The sequence below is a fragment of the Sciurus vulgaris genome (genome assembly GCF_902686455.1).
Source record: "Sciurus vulgaris genome assembly, chromosome: 10".
NCBI lineage: Eukaryota > Metazoa > Chordata > Mammalia > Rodentia > Sciuridae > Sciurus > Sciurus vulgaris.
The window spans coordinates 5,797,656-5,820,999 of NC_136470.1; the positions used below are offsets into that span (position 1 = coordinate 5,797,656).

Genomic DNA, 23,344 nt, shown 5'->3' on the forward strand with positions numbered 1-23,344 from the left:
CTTCGTTGAGTATGGAGGCAAGAGATCCCAAGTTTGAGGTCCACCTCAGCAACTTAGTGAAACCCCTCAAAAAAAAAAAAAAAAAAAAAAAAAAAAAAAAGACTGTAGGTGTAGCTCAGTGATAAAGCACCCCTGAACTCAATCCTCAGCCTCCATACACCCCCATCAAAATGCCTGGGACTTTGTCCTCAAGGGCAGCCTCTTTGGGTTCTGGCTCCTGGGATGTGGTCCTGTCCCCTGATTTGGCTTCAGTGAAGTCCACTGACTCAGACTGCACTGTCCTGTGTTGCTGCGTTAATATCTCCACTGCCAGTGCCTTCAGCATGTCCCACAGTGTTCTGATAACAGGCTCATGCTCGCTGTGGCAGTCGCCTGCCTGGTGGTTCCCACTGTCCCCTGAGGATCTCAGTTGCTGGTGTGACTGGGCTTCTTACAAAGCCTCTTTGATTTGAGGGAGCAGTTTTCAATGTGGATTTTTCCAAAGATTTATTTTATTGTGGAGTTTTGCAGAAAGCAGAATTTTTAGAGAGGCAAACATGGAAAACATCAGCACATTTTAAAATTTCTGTCTAATATAATTTTAAATTGAGGTTTAGCAGTGAATGTTCGCTCTGCATTCTACATTTTGATCTTAGTTACACAAGTGTTTTCAGTAGGTCCTTTCATCTCTGTTTTTGGTATCTCTTAGGGGAAGGAAGTAAGTACATGGTTGTTACCCTAGGCATTTTAATTTGAAATTATTTTGAAATCATTTTTTAATAATTTTTCCTAGGTTTTAGAAGATTAAGTTTAGATATCCAGTCTCCTCCAAATATTGGTCTGCGTCGTAGTGGACAAGTTGAAGGTGTTCGTCAAATGCATCAAAATGCTCCAAGGAGTCAGATTGCTACCGAGCGTGACCTGCAGGCTTGGAAACGAAGAGTGGTTGTACCAGAGGTACCACTAGGCATATTTAGGTTTGTTTTAGGAAATATATTTATATTGCTTCTCTCTGTGAAAGTATATTCACACATCCTTAATTCCATTAGTTGTGTATATATATATAATCCCATAAATACATTTTAGTAATGGATGGAAATCTGTTTTAATTGGAGAAAAATGTCAAAATTACTTATTGTCAATTTTTTCATAGTCAGTGATTCATCTGTACAAACACCCACAGTTATCCTATCAGTGTTATTTTTTTAAAAAATTCCAGACAGGTTATTTTCTCTGTAAGTATTTCAGTATGTTTCTGAAAGATGAGGAATTTTCTTAAAATGTAACCACAAGGCTTTTGCAGCCCATGCAACATTTCCTCAGTTTCCTGAAGGAGGGCAGGTGAGAGGATTGGAAATAGACACACTCACTTATAAAAAGCGGGACCTGGTGGGCCACAGAGCTCCTGATAGGAGAGCGCTGGCCGACCACGAGCGTGCTATGCATGTTCATTATGTAGGTTAAACATCAAAATGATTTACTGTGAGGAAGCTTCTTCAAGATAAAAGTGAAGTTGTGAGGAAAATAGCCCAACTGGGGCTTGTCAGCTTATGCCAATGTTTCTTCCTCCTCTGGGCAGCTGATCTCTATTTGAACCAGTAGATTCCGTGAGACACAGAAGTCTTCGAGTGGGGCATCATCAGCGAATGAGCAGTCTCTTATCCGCAAGATACCACAGAGTTCTCAGAAGGGCATTGCCTCTGCCCTAGGACGGTTCAAACAAACCTGTAATTCATTCACCACTTTCAACACAATGCCACCACCGTAACTTTAAAAAAAGCAGTTTCTCATTGTAACCAGATACCCAGGGAGTGTTTAAATTTCCAATTGTGTCAGATGTCATAAATTATGTTTCGGTTTTTGCAAGTGTTTCAAAATGGTAGGTAATTCTATCAAAATGCATGCATATCAAGGTTTTTTGGTGATATTAGCACATATTGATGCTAATGCCTAAATTTATTAATTCATTAGGTGATATTTCAATTCTTATTAATCAAGTGTTCCGTTTATTATCTGATACTTCTTTTTTTTGCAGTGCTGGGAATTGAACTCGGGGGTGCTCTATTACTGAGCAATACCCCTATCCCTTTTAAATTTTTATTTTGGGACATGGTCTTACTAAACGACCCAGGCCATCCTTGAGCTTGTGCTCTTCCTGCCTCAGCCCCCTTAGTTGCTGGGATTAGAGGTGTGCACCACCATACCTGGCTGCTTTGATACTTCTGTAAGGAAGTTTACCCAAGGATACTTGATTATCCAGTAATAAAGTTTAATACATAAAAGGCAGGATAGATGGTTCTTCTTTATTTACGCTTAAAATACGTATCCCGTTTCATCCTTCATTTATAACCAATTTGAGTTGTCTTATGAGTGAGTGTATTGGGTTTTAGTGTATAAATAACAGTCCTGGGTTCGGCTTATTTCTGATGTTCTTTGCTGGTGTTTCAACTGTCGCATCTCTGCCAAGAGGAGCCTGTTCCAGGCAGGCTCTCAGTCTTAAGTAACATAGTAGCCTTGCATAGCCTCTTTGCCATCAGGGATGGAACAGATGTTACAGTTTATCTTGAAAGTGGTTTGATTTAGACCTAGTCTTTTCTCTTAAGCAGACCTGTTTCCTTTTACTGTGTGATGATTGTTCATACTATCATCTGGGCAGTAGTCTTTCTGTTGTCTTTTTGAGTTGATTTTTGAGTTGTCATTGAAATGGAGACAGCAAGTACTTTTTTATAGTAGTAAGTAAAATGTTTCCATATTCTTCTTATTTGTGTCTCATGATAACTAATGAATAGTTTTGTGAAAGTATTTTCTTCATGTGTGTAGCCAGAAGAGTTTCAGTGATGATAGAGTAATATTGGAGTACATATAATAGGTACTTATTGTGCAGTGAGTACAAGAAAGTTTTAAAAGTACACAAAGTAGTGAAACAAAAAATCTCTGTGATGAGAAATACTGAAAATTACTGTATGTTCTAAGTTTTAAATTTGTGTCTTGAGGTTCAAGGTCAACAGAACCAAAAATGTCATTTTGGGATAAATTCCCTTGTCAAAACCAAGGGAAACAAGCAGGTTTGGGAGCGAAAGACCTGAAGGCTAGTTCCTTAAACATATAAGCACTTATTCTTTTCTTTGAAGGAAGACTGGAAATAGTTTAAGGCCATAAGTGGGATTCCCCAGTAAGTCAGGGACTCAGGCACCTGTTCCTGATCTCCTTTATGGGACTCTGCTTCCATTTTTAAGTTCACCTCTTGTCCAAAGGTAACTGCTGAAGCGTAGCCAACATATATTACTATCTGTGATGTAGTCTGAGATTTAAGTCAGAGGAAGGAAGAGGAGCAGAAAACTCAAAAGGGCGTTTTTAGTTGAGAACTTATTTAAATAGTTACATGGCATTGCTGCTCATAACTCATTGAGAAGATTGTCATTTGGCCATACTAAGCTAAAAGCAAGATGATGTAGTACAGTTTGTAATTGAGGCAGCCAAAAACCTAGGTCAAAATTGGGATTCTTTTTCTAAGGAAGAAAAGGAGAATGGATTTTGTGAGTTAGCTTACTCTTTGCCACAATACAATTTTTACAAAGAAGAGCTTATCTCTTTTTAGCATTGTATTCGCAGAAAGCACATGGGATTTTATAAAGAAGATACTAAATGAGGCAGTAGTGATTAATGTTGGCAGCAATCCCTATAGTGTAATCTATAGGTACTATGAATTTACTAATTTTGCATAACTTTGTTTTTTGGCAGTAGGTTTGAACCCAGGGGCACTCAACCACTGATCCACATCTCCAGCCCTAGTTTGTATTTTTTTTTTTTTTTTTTTTTTGATGCTGGGGATTGAACCCAGGGCCTTGTGCTTACAAGGCAAGCACTCTACCGACTGAGCTATCTCCCCAGCCCCTAGTTTGTATTTTATTTAGAGACCGAGTCTCACTGAGTTGCTTAAGGCCTCACTTTGCTGAGACTGGCTTTGAATTTGAGATCCTCCTGCCTTAGCCTCCTGAGCAGCTGGGATTACAGGCATGTGTCACTGCCCTGGCCTGCATAACTTTTTTATTAGGGTTTTCTTTGAGAAGGATTAAGAGAATTAAAATTGGTTTCTAAGTATTATGTACATTGTGGGAAATACAGGTAATAGAAAAAAGTGTAAGAGAAAGGCTCCTACTATGTAGGGCTATTAGTAAATAATGTAGCTTCTAGTAGATAATTCTATTTGAGGCCTAGTGTTCAGGCATGTAGTTTACTTAACCTCATAATAGTAAAAATTCTATTCATACTAAATGAACTATGGATTTTAGATGAATTCTAATGAACACCACTTTCTTAGCTGATCTTAATAAAAGTGGAATTATGCACAGTTGAAAAGGATCCTGAGGAGTGCCTCCAAGGTTCCTTTGCTTCACTGAGAATGAATTATATATAGGAACAAATTATGCATATGTATTGTTCCTTGTTAGAACAAAGGGAAGCATACAGATATTAATAGCAGTGTCATTGGTTGGGAAGGAAAGTCCTCACTGTATGTTCCTCAAACACATAAAAGTGGTGAAATTGTAAACTTGTTAAGGGCTGAATCTGATTGAGAGATCCCTTGTAATTATGTGAATGTTGCATTGCAGTCTGAGTGTGGGCCACATGTGCCTTGGGAAAAATTTTCCTCAAGGTAAGATTTTGTCCTTGTACTTTGTTACATAGGAGCATGGCCAGAGACAGTCTGGAAACTTCCCTACTGGGGTAGTAAACAGGAACATGAAGATGTGTAGTTTGAGTATTGTGTAAACTGCAGGAAAGGGATTTTCAGTCTTTCCACGGAGGAGAGAGACAGTGTTTTGTGTCTTCCTCATGGTGGCAGCCCCTCACTTTGAAATTGGTCGTGGTACAATTATCTCTTTTGTATCCTGTGAGTGAAAGGAAAAAGCAAATGACACTTCTGTCTTGTTTATATAAATTGTAGAATACATAGTTTGAGTAAATTTGGTGGAGGACTCATTTTTTCTTTATAGAGTCAGGAATTGCAATCTTGGAAAATAGTGGGGACACTTGGGATGGGAGATTGTTTGAATAGGACCCAATAGGGCCCATCAGAAAACAAATATTTTAGTGTTAAATATGAAAAGTGAACCTCCTAGCTGCTTATGACATTTTATTTATATTTGCTTTAAAATTTTAGCATGTTTTTAAATTTGAGTTTTGTGTATAAATTTAAAGATTACCTAAAAGTAGGATTCTTAGAATTGAATGGTCTTTATATCAATTTAGTAACCAGTATAACTTGGTATTTTAATTTTGTAGGAAATTGGAAGACTTTCGAATAGAGAAAGGTGAGGAGGAAAGAAATCTTTATATAATAGGAAGAAAAAGAAAGACTCTTCAACTCTCACAAAAGGTAACAAATTGTTTTCTTAGAAATAAGCACATTTGAAATTTAGTTTTCTTTTTGATTTAAAAATATTAGTAAATTTCTGTTGAAGTACTTTTTTTTTTTTTGCTTAGGGCCTTCTGTTTGAGATTTAAAATAGTGGAACTCAGATGGTACAGTTATTGGGAAGCAATGGTTTGAAATCCTGAGGAATGTTGCCTAGTGCCTGAGAGGGTTCAAATATTATAGAAAATTATTGTCTAGTCATGACTGTGGTTAAGAGCAGCATGAGCACATCAAGAGCAGTGTGTGAGTCAACTCTGTTTCTGTGACAGAGTACTTGTGCTAAAGAAGACTGGGTTCATGGTTTCAAAGGTTTCACTTTAGTTCAGAGGCTCTGTTAACATTTCTGGGCCTTTGGTGAGAGATTGTGTAATGGCAAAAGGGCATAGCAGAGCAAAGCCACTCACCTCAGAGCAGCCAAGTCCCAGCGAACGGGGTCAGGGGCAAAACATAGCCTTCAAAGATCCTAGTCCAGTGACCCACCTCTTCTAGCTCGGCCTCTGTCTTCCTATTAGGCCTCAACTCCAGAAAATTCCATCACTTCCCAGTAGCGACCCATCTGGGAACCAAGCCTTCAAAACCAACATGTGAGCTTTTGGGAGACATTCAGATCCAAACAGTAATAAGAATCTTTTATGAATTCTCAGTCAACTACTGTGTCCTTTCTTCCATGGGTCACCAGCTATCTTCTAAAATTGCCAGTCAACTTTGACCTTCATTGAAGTTTATCTAAATCATGCATTTAAAAGAAACCAAGGGGCTGAAATTGCGGTGCAGCTCTGGCCTAGCATGCCTGAGGCACTGGGTTCAATTCTCAGCACATCATATAAATAAATAAAGGTCCATTGACAATTAAAAATAAATTAAATAAACCAAAAAAACAAAAAAAAAAATTGTGTCCTACAATGACTTACGGTGTTCCAAAGCTCAGCTTTGCTGGAAACATCTTACTTGATCAGTGTTCTACCTGTTTGGGTTTTCTTGGAAATCACATTAGCAGCAATAACTTAATCTGTGAAGCTAAACAGTGTGAGCTGGGTGTGGTGGCACATACCTGTAATCCCAGCGGCTTAGAAGTTGAGTAGAAGAACACAGTTTGAGGCCAGCCTCAACACCTTAGAGACGCCCTATCTCAAAATGAAATAGAAATGGCAGGGGTTGTGACTTAATGGTGAAGTGCCCTTAGTTTAGTCCCTAGTGCAGGAAGATGAGGAGCAGAACGCTGGGCAGTGCACAATTACAGCAGGTCCACACCAAGGTACAGCATAGTGAAAGTGCCTGACATACATGATGAAGATGGGATTTGAAGGCCGAGAGAGAAAAGCAGCAGATTACATAGAGGAGGGGAGACCAGTACAGATAGCAGCCGACTTCTCAGCCCAGACTCTAAAAGCTAGAAGGACCTGAAACAACGTATTTCAAGCTCTGAAAGAACATGGTTGCCAACCAAGAATCCTATACCCAGCAAAACTAACCTTCAGATTTGAAGATGAAATAAAATCCTTCCAAGATAAACAAAAGTTAAAAGAATTTACAAATAGAAAGTCTGCACTACAGAATGTTCTCAACAAAATATTCCATGGGGAAGAAATGAAAAACAACAATGGAGGTCAGCAAAGGGAGGAACTACCTTAGAGAAAAACCACTCAAAGGAGAAACCAAGCCAAGTGAAAAAGCAAAAATAAGCCCAAATGACTGGGAATACAAATCATATCTCAATAATAACCCTGAACGTTAATGGCCTAAACTCATCAATCAAAAGACATAGACTGGCAGAATGGATTAAAACGAAAGACCCAACAATATGCTGCCTGCAAGAGACTCATCTCATAGAAAAAGATATCCACAGACTAAAGGTGAAAGGACGGGAAAAAACCTATCACGCACATGGACTCAGTAAAAAGCGGGGGTTTCCATCCTTATATCAGATAAAGTGGACTTCAAGCCACAGTTAGTGAGAAGGGATAAAGAAGGACATTTCATACTACTTAAGGGAACCATAAATCAGGAAGACATAACAATCGTAAATATTTATGCCCCAAACAACGGTGCATCCATGTACATCAAACAAATCCTTCTCAATTCCAGGAATCAAATAGACCACAACACAATAATTCTGGGCAACTTTAACACATTGCTGTCACCACTGGATAGATCTTCCAAACAAAAAACTAATAAAAGAAACCACAAAACTCAATAACACAATCAATAACCTAGAATAAACAGACATATGTAGAATATTCCCTCCATCAATGAGCGAATTCACTTTCTTCTGAGCAGCACATGGAACCTTCTCGAAAATAGACCATATGTTATGCCACAAAGCAGCCCTTAGTAAATGCAAAATAGTAGAGATACTGCCTAGTGTTTTATCAGATGATATGATAAATGGAATGAAATTCCAAATGAATGACAAAATAAAAAACAAATTACTCCAATACCTGGAGACTAAATAATATGCTATTGAATGGAACATGGATAACAGAAAACATCAGGAAGGAGATAAAAAAAATTCTTAAAGGTCAATGAGAACGATGATACAATGTATCAAAATCTCTGGGACACTATGAAAGCGGTACTAAGAGGAAAATTCGTTGCATGGAGCGCATTTGAGAAAAGAATGAAAAGTCAACAACTAAATGACCTAACATTACAGCTCAAAGCCCTAGAAAAAGAACAGAATAACAGCAAAAGTAGCAGAAGACAGGAAATAATTAAAACCAGAGCTGAAATGAATGAAATTGAAACAAAAGAAGCAATTCAAAAAATTGACAAAACAAAACAAACCCTTAGCCACACTAACAAAGAGGAGAGAGAAAACTCAAATTACTAAAATTCGTGATGAAAAAGGAAATACCACGACAGACACCACTGAGATACAGAACATAATGAGAAGCTATTTTGAAAATCTGTATTTCAACAAAGTAGAAAATACCGAAGACGTCGACAAATTCCTAGAGACATATGATCCTCCCAAACTGAACCAGGAGGACGTACACAATTTAAACAGATGAGTATCAAGCAGTGAAATCGAACAAGCCATCAAAAGCCTACCAACCAAGAAAAGCCCAGGACCAGATGGATTCTCAGCCGAGTTCTATGAGACCTTCAAAGAAGAACTCATTCCAATACTTCTCAAGGTATTCCAGGAAATAGAAAAGGAGGGAACCCTACCAGACTCATTCTGTGAAGCTAATATCACCCTCCTACCCAAACCAGGCAAAGACCCATCAAGGAAAGAAAATTATACACCAATATCCTTGATGAATATAGATGCCAGAACAAAATACTGGCAAACCATATCCTAAAACATATTAAGAAAATTGTGCACCACGATCAAGTGGGGTTCATTCCTGGAATGCAAGGATGGTTCAACATTCGTAAATCAATAAATGTAATCCATCATGTCAATAGACTTAAGGATAAGAATCATATGGTTATTTCAATTGACGCAGGAAAAGCATTTGACAAAATACAACACCCCTTCATGCTCAAAACACTAGAAAAAATAGGGATAGTAGGAACATACCTGAACATTGTAAATGCTATTTATGCTAAGCCCACGGCCAAAACCATTCTTTTTTTTTTTTTTGCTGTGCTGAGGATTGAACCCAGGGCCTTATGCTTGCGAGGCAAGCACTCTACCAACTGAGCTATATTCTCAGCCCCAACACCAACCTTAATGGAGAAAAACTGAAAGCATTCCCTTTAAAATGGGACCAAGACAGGGATGTCCTCTTTCACCACTTCTATTCAACATCGTCCTTGAAATACTATCCAGAGCAATGTAGCGATTTAGTCACTTCAGTGTTCACAGCTGCTCAATTCACAATAGGTAGATTGTGCAACCAACCTAGATGCCTTCAATCGATTACTGGATAAAGAAACAGTAGTACACAATGGGATATTACTCAGATGTAAAGAAGAATAAAATTATGGCATTTGCTTGTAATTGGATGAAGTTGGAAAATATGCTGAGTGAAATAGGCCAAGCCCAAAAAACCAAAGGCCGAATGTTTTCTCTGATAAGTGCATGACAATATATACCAAGAGGGGGTGATGGGTGGAGGAGAATAATGAAGGAACTTTGGATGGTATAGAGGAAAAAGGGGTGGGATGGGGTGGGGATGGAAAAGCAGTAGAATGAGACAGTATTACCCTATATTCATGTATGGTTACATGAATGGTGTGAATTTACAGTGTGTATAACCATGGGGCGGGGGAACTGTACTGATAGGTGGTTGTTATTTGAGGATTTTTGAGTGCTTTGTCTTCAAGTCATGGGAGAAGCTTGTGTGTACATTTCTATTGAGGGTCCTATTGAAGCATGGTGGTCTGCACTTTTGTATTTAATTTGAGCTTTGAGAATTAAATAGAAATTGGGGCTGAGGGTGTAGCTTGTTAGTACATACACCACAGCATGCTAAAGGCACTGTGTGTACACAAAAAGGGCACGCATGTATGCACATACATGTCTGTATTTGTGTGTATGTATCTGTACACATATATAGTTCAATTTTAAAGTGATGGAGCTCATTATGTGAAGTGGTGAAAAGAAAAAGTTTACTGTCTGAATGAATACCTAATGCCTGTAATTAAGGACATTTTTGTACATCAAAAAAAATTTTTTTTTTGTACTTGGGTTTGACCCAGGGTTGCGCAGGCACTGAGCCACATTCTCAACCCTTTTCCTATGTTTCATTTTGAAAAAGGGTCTCGTTAAGTCCTTAGGGCCTTGCTAATTTGCTGAGGTTGGTCTTGAGCTTGCAGTTATCCTGCCTTAGCCTCCCTGGGATTACAGGTGTGCATCTCTGCTCTTAATCATTTCTAACAGGTTCACTAAAATTATTTTTATGAAATTCATATTTTGAATATTTTGCCTTTTCTGGGAAAATAAATTTTGAAATATTTTAAAGTAGTACCTTGCTGTTGAATATTTATAAATTTCTAATTTGCATATGTAAGTTGAACTAGCTGCTTCACTAATTTATTCAGCAGCTGATTATAAAGTAAAAAATGAATAGTTTCCACATTTTATTTAAAAAAAATTTTTTTTTTTTTTTTTTTAACAGATACTGTAAATTGAATCCACAGATACTCTACCACTGAATTATACCCCCAGCCCTTTTTATTTTAAGTTTTGAGATAGGGTCTTGCTAAGTTGGTGAGGCTGACTTTAAACTTTTAATCCTCTTGTCTCAGCCTCCCAAGTCACTGAGATTTCAGTTGTGCAACATTGCACCTGGCTTCCATGTTTTAAATTTAACGTTTAATAAAAATTGTAGGTTTGTTTTGTTTTGTTTTGTTCTTTGCGGTGCTGAGGATTGAGGTCAGGGCCTCACACGCTAGGCAAGTGCTTTACCACTGAGCCACATCCTCGGCCCCAGAAATTTGGTTATTTTTAACCCTCTATTAAGCGAAGAGGCTTAAGTGTTATAGTCAAGTTTTTGTAGCACAGGTCTTTAAAGCATATACATTATATCTGTGAAATTAAAATTTCATGGGACAGGAAAAGTGCGAATTATTTTCTATACTGTGGCAAAAAGATTAGGAAACAGCGATGTAAATGGAATCAGAAAATATGTAATCTTTTGTGCATGGCTTGGGTCAGTGAGCCTTGTGAGATTTATTTGTGTTATGAGTAGTTGTGGGTCAATTGTTTTCATTGTTACATAGTAACTATGTTGATTCTTAGTCTATTGTGGAAGGACATTTCTTATTTTCCCTGTTGAGAACAATACTGTTTTCAGTATTTTTGTACATGTCTGTCTCTTGGTATAGCATGTGTATTTCTGTTAGAGATAGGCCTTGAAATGAATTGTTGGATCATAAAGATCATATATATTTCATCTTTCTAATTAATGCCACACATGATTTCAAAATGTTGTATTACTTCCCATAGTGATATATGTGATAAAAAAATGTAGATATTTCTCTTGGTACTTGTTGCTTGTTCTTTACATTTTTGCTTTGTTTGATTTCAAGACATGTTATTTGGTACAAGTTAGGGCTTTCCTTTTTCCTACTGTATTGAGCCTTTTATTTTTGTGAATTATCACTTTGTCATTGATGTTTTTTCCTTTAATCCGTTTAGGTAATACAGCTCTGCTAGCTTTCTTTGACTGTTGTGTATGTTGTATGTTTCCATCTTTACTTTCTCTCCCTTCTTTCCAGTTACTTGTATATCAGATGTTTCCTGTTCATTCCTTTTTGTTACGCTATTTAGTACTGTTAGATTATCTTATGACTCATAGGTGTGCACAATCCACTGTTCATCCTTTCGAGTTTTTAATTTTAGTTATTTTTTTGTTCTTAATTTTCATTTTAAGTTCTGAAAAGTCAGCCATAGTTATTTTAAAAGCTGAGATCTGATAATTTCATTATTCAATAATTTGCTTTCTTTTGGACCAGTTCCCATCATATGTTAGTTTTTCTCAGTTTTTACAGTGACATTTTCTTGTGTGTGTGTTTTCATGGAATGTTAAGTGTCAGAGAAGATCTGAAGCATAGCATGTCTTTCTGTCCCTAGAGAACATTTGAACATCTAGGGCCATTGCCAAGCCTGTGTCGCCTTTTCCAGAAAACAGTAGGCTGATGTTCCTTGGGGTTACTGTTTCACTGTGGGTCATCTGTAGACCTAGGTGCAGCCGTAGGCCAACAGTCTAAACCTGGGAGATTCTTCTGCGTTTAGGAGGCTGTGAATTGCAATTTTTGCTAGCCTAACTTAAGAGTTAGTCTGTCAGTTTTTTGTTTACTTGGTAAACTTTTCAGCTTCTTCTTTCAGGATGAAATTTTAGAGTATTAAAAAAGTTTTTCTTTGTAAATTTTCATAGCCTTTTTATAGATACATAGTGTCTTCATGGTTGGTTATGTTTTAAAAAGTGTTTTGCAGATTTCCTTGTTTTTGTTAGTGAAAGTTCTGGTCCACTTGTTACCTGTTATCAGCCATGGAACTCATTAGTAGTTTTTGCTTTAACAAAAATTTGGACTGACATATTAAGGAAAGCACAGTTTTTGAAAGATGAGTTCCTGTTAATATTGAAATTCTAAAACAGACCAGGGCTCATCAGACAGACTGCCCCTGTGTGGAAATTGATTTTTGCATTATGTTCAAGGAATAGGTGATTTCATTGAGTAGTTTTTTCTGTATTTTTATTTGGCATCATAATAGTTGTACATAATGATGGGACTCTTTGTTACATATTCATACATGCACACAGTATTAAAATTTAATTTGGCTAATATCATTCCTCACTATTTCCCCTTTCTCTCCTTCATTCCTCCCCTGGTCCCTTTCCTCTATTGGTGTCCCTTCAGTTTTCCTGATACTCGACCCTCCCTTCCTCCTCTAGAGAGAAAGCATGACCCTTGACCTTCTGAGTTTGGTTTATTTTGCTTAACATAATGTTTTCAGTTTCCATCCATTTTCCTGCAAATAAAAAATTTTCATTCTTTTTATGATTGAATAAAACTCTATTGTTTGTATCTCTCTCTCTCTTTTTTTTTTTTTTTTTTGCGGTGCTAGGGATTGAACCCAGGGCTTTGTGCTTGTGAGGCGAGCACTCTACCAACTGAGCTATCACCCCACCCCTATATCTCATTTTTTTAAGCCATTCATCCATTGATGGGCTTGTAGGCTGGTTCCATAGTTTGGTATTGTGAATTTTGCTACTGAATTATGGTTCCATAGTTTGGATGTTGTGAATTTTGGGCATACATGTATCACTGTCGTGTGATGACTTTAGTTCTTTGGGATAAATACCAAGAAGTGGTATAGTGCATTGAGTAATTTTGTATTTGACTTTGGTGTTTGGGGAGTGGCATGTCTTTTTTAAAAAATTAAAATCAGTAGTTATTTATTTTTTAAGGTAGACTCCTTTTAAACATTTTTACTGATTCTTTTTAGTTACAGATGATAGAATTCATTTTGACATAATTATACACACATGGAATATATCTTGTTCTAATTCAGATCCCAGTATCTCTCTTTCCCCTTCTTCACTCCCTGCTCCCTTCCCTCTTGATCTTTCTGCCATTTACTCATATATACATATACATCCATATATATATATATATTTTTTTTTTTTTTTAATGCAATGGTAAGATCTACTGTGGTGTATTCATATATGTATGTAGGAAAGTTAAATTAAATTCATTCCACTCTTTCTTTTTCTTACCTTCCTTTCATTCCCCTTTGTCTAATCCACTGAACTTCAGTTCCCTGCCCCCTTTATTGTGGGTTAGGTTCCACATATCCACAGAAAACATTAAACCTTTATTTTTTATTTTTTAATTTTTTTGGGGAACTGGCTTACTTCACCTAGCATGAGTTTCCAGATCCATCCATTTACCGGCAAATATCATAAAGTCATTCCTCCTTATGGCTGAGTAATAGTCCATTGTGTATAGTAGTAGATTTTGAAAAAAAAATTCGGTTCGATAGAAATATGCTATTAAAAATTTTCATGAGAACTGAAAAGCACTAACAAAATTCATCTGAAAACTTAAAAATCTGTAAATAATTATAGCTAATGCTTGAGAATTATTCCAAATATGTCTCTATACCTAGGTATACAAATAGTAATGCATGCCTTAATTTTGATTATTGCATCATGTAAAGATTTTCATAACTTCTGAGATACATGTAAGCATCATCCTTTTTTATCATCCTTAGTTATTGTTACTTTAACCCATTATAAATCAGTTAACTTACAATGTAGTGTGAAAAATGCTGATCTAAGGTGCTTTTCTTCATGTCTTCTCAGGCTCTTGAAAGTAAAAATGCCAAGCTTAAGGAAATCTATTATTCAAGAATATTTACTTTTTAAAATCTTTTATTTTTGCGTTAAGTAATTTTGGGAACTTGATAGGAGGACATTTTGCTGACACTGTCCTTATTTAGGTGTAGATTTTCATCTGTATATTTCTTTGTTTCAGCTGGATTCAATGGCTTTGGTGTCACAATCTAGACAGAGGACATGCAGGCGTAAATATCCAAATTATGGTAGAAGAAATGTTGGCCATTGTGAGTTATCCTCTGGAAATGAGTCTTCAGGTTCTGGAAGACAAGTGAGTGGAGTAAGTTTAAATACATAAGATAATTCTAAATGAATTTGCCTCAGTTCTTTGAATCTATGCCAGATTTATGTGAAAATACAATGTCCTCCAGGAATTAAGATTAAATTTCATGCTTCGATGGGGAGGAGGCAGTGGTATCTTGCTGTACCAGCCAGGCTGACCTTGAGCTCCTGGACTCCGGTGATTTATTTATTTTTTTCCTTTTTTCTCCTTGACTGTCTCTCCCAAGTAGCTTGGGTGGTGGGCTCATGTCATCATATGTGGCTTGAATTTGAATTTTTCTTTTAAGTTGAAAGTTTCTAACAAGCTTTGTTGTTGTTCACACACCAAATATGTATATGATCCAATGGTGTTATTGTCACCGTTATTTAATTTCTAAACATTTTCATCCCTTCTAATGAAACTGTATGCCCATTTGTAGTTACTTCCTCCTTACTCCCAAATCCTTGTCAACTCCTAATATTCTGTCTGTCATTTGCCTATTCTGGACATTTCATATAAGTGGAATTGTACAGTTTGATTTTGTGTCATCTAGTGTGGTATCTTTCACATGGCTTAATGTTTTTAAGGCTAAGCTGTGTGGAGCATGTCTCAGTTTTATTCTTTATTACCTAGTAATATTGAGTTGTACGGTTATATGCCACAGTTTTTTAATTCATTCACTAGCTCTGGTCATTTGTGTTTCTACTTTTTGGCTTTTTGAACAGTGCTGCCTGTCAACATTCATTTGTGGGTCTGTATGCACATATGTATTCAGCCCTTAGGTATATACCCAAGAGTTGATTTGCGGGGTCATGTGGGAAATCATTTTAACTTTTTGAGGATTTGTCAGACTGTTTTCCAGAGCAGCTGTACTATTTTATATGTCCATCACTAATGTATGAGAGTTCCAGTTTTCTGTGTCCTCACACTCGTTAATTCTCTTTTTCATTTAAGCTACCTAGCTAAGTGGCATATTCTGGTTTCATTTGCATTTCCCCAATGACTAAGAATGTTGAACATTTTCATGTGCTTATTTCTACATGTTTGGATAAATATCTATTTAAGTTGGTAGCCCATTTTTCAATTTGGATTTGTGTCTCTTTATTGCTGTAGGAGTTCTATATGTATTCTAGACATAAGTCCTTTCGCAGACGTATGACTTACAAATATTTTCTCCCATTCTGTGGGTTGTCTTTTCATTTTTTTTATAGTATCCTGTTAGTATAAAATTTTGATGACATTTTGTTTTTTCTTTCATCATTTGTGTTTCTAACGTTGTATCTGAGAGCTCTGTCTTAACCCCCTTTGCTTGACCTTTAATGTTTGAATATGTAAGTTATTGTTTGTTATTTTGCGGGGGGATCAATTTTGGGGGAAGAGTGGTTAATGTCAGTGTCTTTTTTTTTGTTTAATTTTTTTTAGTGGTCAGTGGACCTTTATTTTTTATTTATATATGGTGCTGAGGATCGAACCCAGAGTCTCATAGGTGCTAGGCAAGTGCTGTATCTCTGTGCTACACCCCCGCCCACTGTCAGGGTTTTCTGTTAAGTAACATTTTGGGGAATAAGATGTTCCACATGGTCAAACAGTTCACTTACCTCCTTTTAGAAGGTAGTCATGCTTGGGGTTGGAGTTAAAATACAGATTCGTCTACCTAGGCAAGTTTCTTAGCCTTTCTGTGTCTGTTTCGCTGTAATAGTATGTCCTCAAAGGGATTATGAGGGTAAATGTAGGTCATAATGTCCCAGGATTAAAATAGTGCCTAATATACAGTGATGTCAGCTGCTCTTGTCATCAGAACTTCATTTGTTTTTTTTTTTTTTTTTTTTTGATCTTTTAAAAATATTTTTAGTTTTAGATGGACGCAGTGCCTTTATTTTATGTATTTATGTGGTGCTGAGGATTGAACCCAGTGCCTCACACCTGCTAGACAAGTGCTCTACCACTGAGCTACAACTCCAGCCCCAGAACTTCATTTATAATGATTTTATTTTATGTAGTTTGTTTTTACAGTATTTCTTACTTGTAGTGTTTTGAACATTTGTAACCATTTCTTTATGTTTGGGTAATTTATGATAAACCTTACCAGCACCTTGAAATAGCATGAGATACCTGTTACTTCACTGTCTTGGGTGGTGGATCAGTTAGACTGGGAGTCAGAATGCTGGTAGCTCACTGTCGTAGAGTTCAGTCTCATCCGTATGTTTCTGCTCTCCGTCTCAGCCCCTACGGCTCAGGTGGTTGTGGGTGCTATGCAGGTGGATAGAAAGCCGAGTGACCCCTGAGCATTCTATAAAATTAGCACTCAGGCAGCTGCTGTGTCTCATGCCTTCCAGTTGCTTCCAGCAAATACCAGTGCCTGAGTTGTATTCTGTGGTAATGGCATCGTGTACTTCTCAAAGCATTTCTTTAGATCTACTGAAGATATTTTCTGCAGTATACTTTGTGTTGGGATTTGAAGTAGAGCAGTGAAGATTTTGGCATGAATGAAATTCCTTGTGTGTGTTTCTAAAGCCCTGGTAGACAGTACACAAGTTGCCTTTCCTTCTACACTGTGGCTGACTGCTGCCTTCAAGTCATTATTTTCCTCACTTTCTGGTTTATTATAGGACTTGTATGAATTTGCTTATCTGTATATTCTGTTTAAGGCACACTTTGATTTTAGAACTTTTATAATCTGAGCCTTAATGATTGATCTATTTAACATTTGGCTACTAGGGTTCACTGGGAAAAGCATGAAATTAAGAGTAGAAACCAGGTCTTGGTTGACTCTGGATGCTGTAATCTGCTCTCACTGACTTTTAAAAAATCTCTGAACCTTTTCACAGTTTTGAAGAGGGGATATTATTATTTTCCTCACAGGGTCATTGTGTGTTTATTAAGAATTTATGTGAAACTTGTGAAACATTTTATAGGCCTATGAAACATTCATCATAGGTTGCAGAAATATCTTCATTTTATTTCATCCAGATTTATCTGATGTATGCAGCCCACTGTCTGGCTAGCTAACATTGCCTTATCTTGTACAGATGAGCAGAATGAGACCCATAAGGGCTTCTGTGGAGTTCCACAAGCAGGAAGTGCTGGAGGGTGAACCACAAGTTCAAGGCCCAGTTTTTCTAGTATAACATTATTTCCTCTGAGAACTGATTTGTCTTGCTGTGATATGGCTACATGTAATTTTCCTTATTAAAAAATCATTTAGTTATTTTCTCTTCTCTTTATATTGGATGATTCTACCCCCTCTTTTCTTGCCTGTACACTAGCTAAAACTTTTATAAAGTCCAAGGTATGATATGGAATTGAACCACCAGGTTACTCACATTGTTTCAAATGAAAGGTTTTAGATTTGAAGTTTGGTAGGAGGTGGTAACCTAATGAGTCAAGCACAAGTCTTGGAAACAGCTGTTTCACTGTGTGGCTGTCCCATTGCCTTCTACTCGGGTGCCTTGAGTTCATGTGATAGGGTGGCTACTGTGGGAGGTTGCCTTTGGGAAGCGTGGGACGCGTACATAAAGGCTTATATGTCAGATCACTCTGGAGAGGCTCCTGTGGTGCAGTAGGATCACCGGGATTGGCGTGGAAGTACAAGAATTACCACTATTAGGGTGTAAAATTTATAGGATAAATATAAGATGGCAGTTGCTACAAAAAAGGAACAAACATTAATGCATTTTATTATGCTAGGCACATTGTTCTAAATATTTTAAATAATATGTAATTTCATCCTTACAATAAGTAGGAAATAAACTGCTCCAAAAATCTGGTTTTACAAATGAGGAAACAGGTATAGGCATGAAATTTCTGTAACTTTCCCACACTGGTGTGAGAAGCACTGTGAGCCAGGGGTGGTGGTACACGCCTGCGGTCCCAGTGATTCAGGAGGCTGAGGCAGAAACATTGCAAGTTCCCCAGGCAGCCTCAACAAAGTAGTGAGACCTTGTCTCAAGAGATTATAAAGGACTGAGGATGCAGCGTAGTGCTAGAGCACCCCTGGACTCTGTCCCCAGTGTGAAACAAACAAGCAGAGACACTATGACCTCAGAACATGGCCTCTGCCTTCCTGTAGCATCAATTTATTTGAGGATTTGGGGAAACTAAACTTTTCATTACAGCAAACACTCAGATATAAGGAAAGTTCTAACAATAATAAATTCTATTTTTCACCCTAAAAGTTGTCATTCTTCTGTGTGTATTTACTATTTCCTCTAATCATTTTGACATTGAGTTGTGCATATGATTTTCCACACTTGGATATTTCCTGGGTCTTTCCAAATAAGATATTGTTTAACATTACCATGACATAATTATTCAAATGAGGAAATGTTAATACATTATTGTTGGGTGCAGCTCTACAGCTCTTTGTCACATTTTGCTAATGGTGCCTGTAACTACCTTAGGTCTTGTGTTGGTGTTCAGTTCATCAGTTACCCTCACCCTAGTACAGTTCCTCAGCTTTTGTCTTAGTGCTCACATTTCTGAAGAGTAGTTTCTTTCTTTTTTTTCTTTTTTGCAGTGCTGGGAATAGAACCCAGGGCCTTATGCTTGCAAGGCAAGCTCTCTACCAACTGAGCCATGTCCCCAGCCCCCCAAACACTGGTTTAGATTGAAGCTGTACATTTTTTGTTCTAGTGCCACGGATGGCAACGTGTTCTCAGCATGTGGCTTCAGAAGTGGTGTGATTTGTTTTGTCCCATTCTTGATCTCTTGGGTTAAGGTAGTATTTATTAGGTTTAGTTACGATAAAATTACTTTCTTTTCCTTTTCAATTAGGAAGTTTCTTGTGATATCCAGTGTGTGCTCAGGTTTAGCAGCCATTGGTGATTCTAGTTTGAATGTGTTGCTATTATGCCTGTAAATGGTGAATTTTTTCTCCCATAGTTCCTTTAACATTTGTTAGTTGACATTCTATGTGGAAGAAATTCCATCGTTTTGGTGTTAATTAATTAATGTCTCGAGGTTCGTGCTCATACTGGATCATCAGGTCGCTCTTGTCCACTGCCTTTGGTGTTGAGTTATCTTACTTTTGGTCAGTGGGGATCTCCCCCCCACCCCCCACCTCTGTTTTTAAAGAAACATTTCTCCATTTTTTGCATAGTTAACTCTCTCAGAAAAAGATTTTTGAGGCTCTGAAGAGTTGCTTTTTTCAGAATATAATGTAGTTGGAGTCTTAATACATGTAGCCTTTGCCAAAATTAATTTCTTTGATTTGTTAGTATGCTCTTAAGTGTCCTGTATGTCTTTTCATGACTTGATAACTGTTTACTTTTTGGCACAATATGATATGCCATTGCCCCAGATGTTAGCGGCTTTTTAATTCACCACCTGAGGTACACCTTGGTTGCTTCCAGGTTTTGTCAGTTATAAACGTAGTTGGTAAATATCTGTGTGCAGATTTTTTTTTTTTTTTTTGGTACTGGGGATTGAAGCCAGGGTCATTTAACCACTGAGCCACATCCCCACCCCTTTTTTATATTTTATTTATGGACAGGGCCTCTCTGAGTTGCGTAGGGCCTCACTAAGTTGCTGAGGCTGTCTTTGAACTTGAGATCATCCTGCCTCAGCCTCCTGAACCACTGGGTTACAGATGAGAGCCACTGCAGCCGGCCTATGTGCAGATTTTTATGTGGATGTAATCTTTCGGCTCATTCGGATATACCAAGAGTGCGATTGCTGGATCATGTGATAAGCCTCTGTTCAGCTTTTTAAGAATTTGCGAAGTTGTTTTCCTAAGTAGCTGTATCATTTTACATTTCCATCATTGGTGAAGTGAGTTCCTGTTGACCCATGCCCTTGTGAAGATGTTAGTTTTCTCTAGCATCATCTAATAGATTCAGTAGAATTCCAGTCAAAATCCCAGCAAGTTATTTCCGTGAATATCGACAAACTGATTTTTCAAGTTTGTGGGGTCAGGAAAAATACCCCCAGGATAGTTAACACACACTCTAAAGAACAAATCTAAGGGCTGCCACTGTCTGCCGTTAAGAGTTACTGTACACGTATGGTTTTCAAGATGATGGTATTGGTGCAAGAACAGACAAATACTAATTAACAATGTAGGGAGTTCAGTAAACACACCAACACAAGTATATTCCGCTGATCTCTGGCAAAGAAGCAGAGACAACTCAGTAGACAAAGCATGGTCTTCAGTGAGCGTTGTTGGAATAACTGAAAAGTGAGTGTGCACACTGACTTTTCACAAAAATTAACTCAGGAAAGGATCATAAATATAATGTAAATGTAAAAACACAAGGTTATAATACTTCTAGTAGACAAACAGGAATAAAATCTAGGTGTTCTTGGATGTGGTAATGACTTCTTAAATACAACACCAAAATTGATCATTTGAATTACATTGAAATTAAAAAGTGCTCTGAGAAAGATACTATTAAGAGAAGGAAAAGACCGTTAAGAGAAGAGACAAACCACAGACTGAGGGAAAATATTTGCAAAACTAAAATCTGATAAAGGACTTGTATTGAAGATAAACAAAGTCCTCTTAAAATCTTAGTAGCAAGGAAACAACCCAATTTCAAAATGGGCAAAAGATCTAAAGCATGTTATTCATGGTGGTGAATAACTGTATGAAACAGTGCCATCACATGTCCCAGGGGATTGAAAGGGAGCAACAGTCAGATGCTACTGCACACCTGTGAGCACAGCTGCAGCCAGACCATTGAGAGGCCCTCCTGGACTGCGGACTTCCCCAGGCTGTCTGCTGCACCTCCTTCTGTCCTGATGGCAGCAGTGTGCAGCCTCCTGAGTATTCTTTTGGTGTATGCCTTGATGAGAACCAGGATATAGTAAAAAGTCTTTGTTTTAAGTTTATATATAATTTTTCTTTTAAAACTAATTGTCATAGTCATTAGATGATTTAATCTTTCTGGGATGACTGTTCAGTTTTTAAAATGCTTATTTAACTTAAAAAGATTAAGACTTCTTCCCTCCCCTCTGAACTTAGGAGACTTCCTGTGATCAAAGTGAAGGTTCTTATTCTTCAGACGAAGACGAATGGAAGAGTGATAGAAAAAGTGAAAGTTATACTGAAAGTTCAAGGTATTGTTCTTAATTATTTTGATCTTTGAAGCATTTTAGTCACAGCCTTGGATGGAAGGCAATTTGAAGACATTCAAGGAATAATAGTGTTTTCACAACTGGAACAAATTAATATTGAGCTTTTAATAGGCTTCAAAGAATAGTTGATTAAGAGCTATTCCTTTAGAAGTATTCTGAGCTTATTTAGTTGACAGTAACATTTGACCTACTAGTTTATGTGTAGTAATTTTATTATTAATACATGTTATATTTTATTTAATTTTGGGATCACAATTTTATAGGACCAGATTGTCAACCTTGATTTCTCATCTTGGTAAATGTCACTTTTACCTTGTTAGCTGATCAAGGCAGAAACCTGGACATTATTCTCCCCTCTTCTCTCTACACAACCTATCCATTACCATGTCTAGAAAATTTTCCCATTAGCATATGACTTAGATCTTAATACTTTCTTTACCTGTTTTCATTGATATTTCCTTGGTCCAAACCATAGTCTTTTACCTCTCTTCCTCTCTTGGCTTACTTTATTTCATTGTGGTTAGGATTTGGAGCAGTGTTTTAGTGTTTTTTTTTTTCCCCACCTTCTGGGGGTGTGGTGGGTTCAGCACTGGGGATTGAACCTAGGGGCACTTAAACCTGAGTCACATCCTCAGCCCTTTTTTGTATTTTATTTAGAGACAGAGTCTTGCTGAATTGCTTAGGGTCTCACTAAGTTGCCGAGGCTGGTTTTGAACTCAAGATCTTGTGCCTCAGCCTCCCTAGCTGCTGAGATTATAGGTGTGTGCCACCATGTCTGGCCTGGAGCAGTGTTTTAGAACATAAATATCATTCTTATTAATTTTTTTCCTTTAATGTTGATGAATGTACAGAACATGAAGATGATATCTTGGGCTGCGATGGGCTCAGCGGCAGATCACTTGCGTGGCATGTTTGGGGCCCTGGTTCAATCCCCACAAAAAACAAAACTAAGCAAAATCCAACCATATTAAACATGCAGTTCAGTAGTGTTAACATTCACTTTGTTGTGCCACTGATCTCCAGAACCCTGTAATCTTGAAGCACTGAAACTGTACCTGGGAACTCCAATACTTCACTTTCCCTCTCCCCATCCCGACCAACCACTGCTCGTATTCATTGTTTTTTATTCCAGCTTTACTTGATTTGTTATATATAAAGCAGATGGTCTTAAAAATCTTTATAAACAAAATATCTTTTTTACACTGTAACTTTAAGAACTGTGCTTTTGAGTGTGTGTTTTATAGAGATTGATAGGTGTATGGTTGAAGTGAGGCCAAGAGTGTCCCAGAGGAGACTTTGTTCTTTTCTGTATTTGGTGAAGCTAATTGTGGCCAAGGGCTAGTTTTTTTTATTTCTAGTTTCGTCTTTGACTTGGCTTGTCTTCCAGGGTATAAGGCTGTGCTTCCCTTGGATTTCTCAGTGTATCCTTCAGTAGCTTGCAATGCCCATTAAAATTACTAGCCTTTATCTCATGCCTCTGCCTTCTCTAGCATGGGGCTGGGGCTTCCTTGGGGTTTTTATTTGTTTTAGTACTAGAGACTGAACCCAGGGGTGATTAATCCCTGAGCCATGTCCCGAGCACCCCCCGCCCTTCTTTTTTTTCTCCATTTCAAGACAGGGTCTTCCTATGTTGCTTAGGGCCTTGCTAAGTTGTTGAGGGTGACCTCAAACTTATGTTTCTCCTGCCTCAGCCTCCTGAGTCACTGAGGTTACAGGTGTGTGTATCATTTCACCCGGCTCATAGGTTTTTGTTGTACATTCTATTCTTCCCATAATTTCACCTTTTTCTTTTCTTTTCTTTTCTTTCTTTCTTTT

At 37.5% G+C, this 23,344-nt stretch overlaps 1 protein-coding gene across 1 annotated transcript in view; it reads left to right on the forward strand.

Moving 5' to 3' along the window:
* The window catches only part of BRWD1 (bromodomain and WD repeat domain containing 1), a 113,743-nt gene that overhangs the window by 45,859 nt on the left and 44,540 nt on the right, over nucleotides 1-23,344 (forward strand). The window contains 4 exon segments of the mRNA XM_079155832.1: nucleotides 773-956; nucleotides 5,266-5,359; nucleotides 14,333-14,464; nucleotides 21,417-21,511. Of these exon segments, the coding sequence (XP_079011958.1) occupies nucleotides 773-956; nucleotides 5,266-5,359; nucleotides 14,333-14,464; nucleotides 21,417-21,511 (505 nt within the window).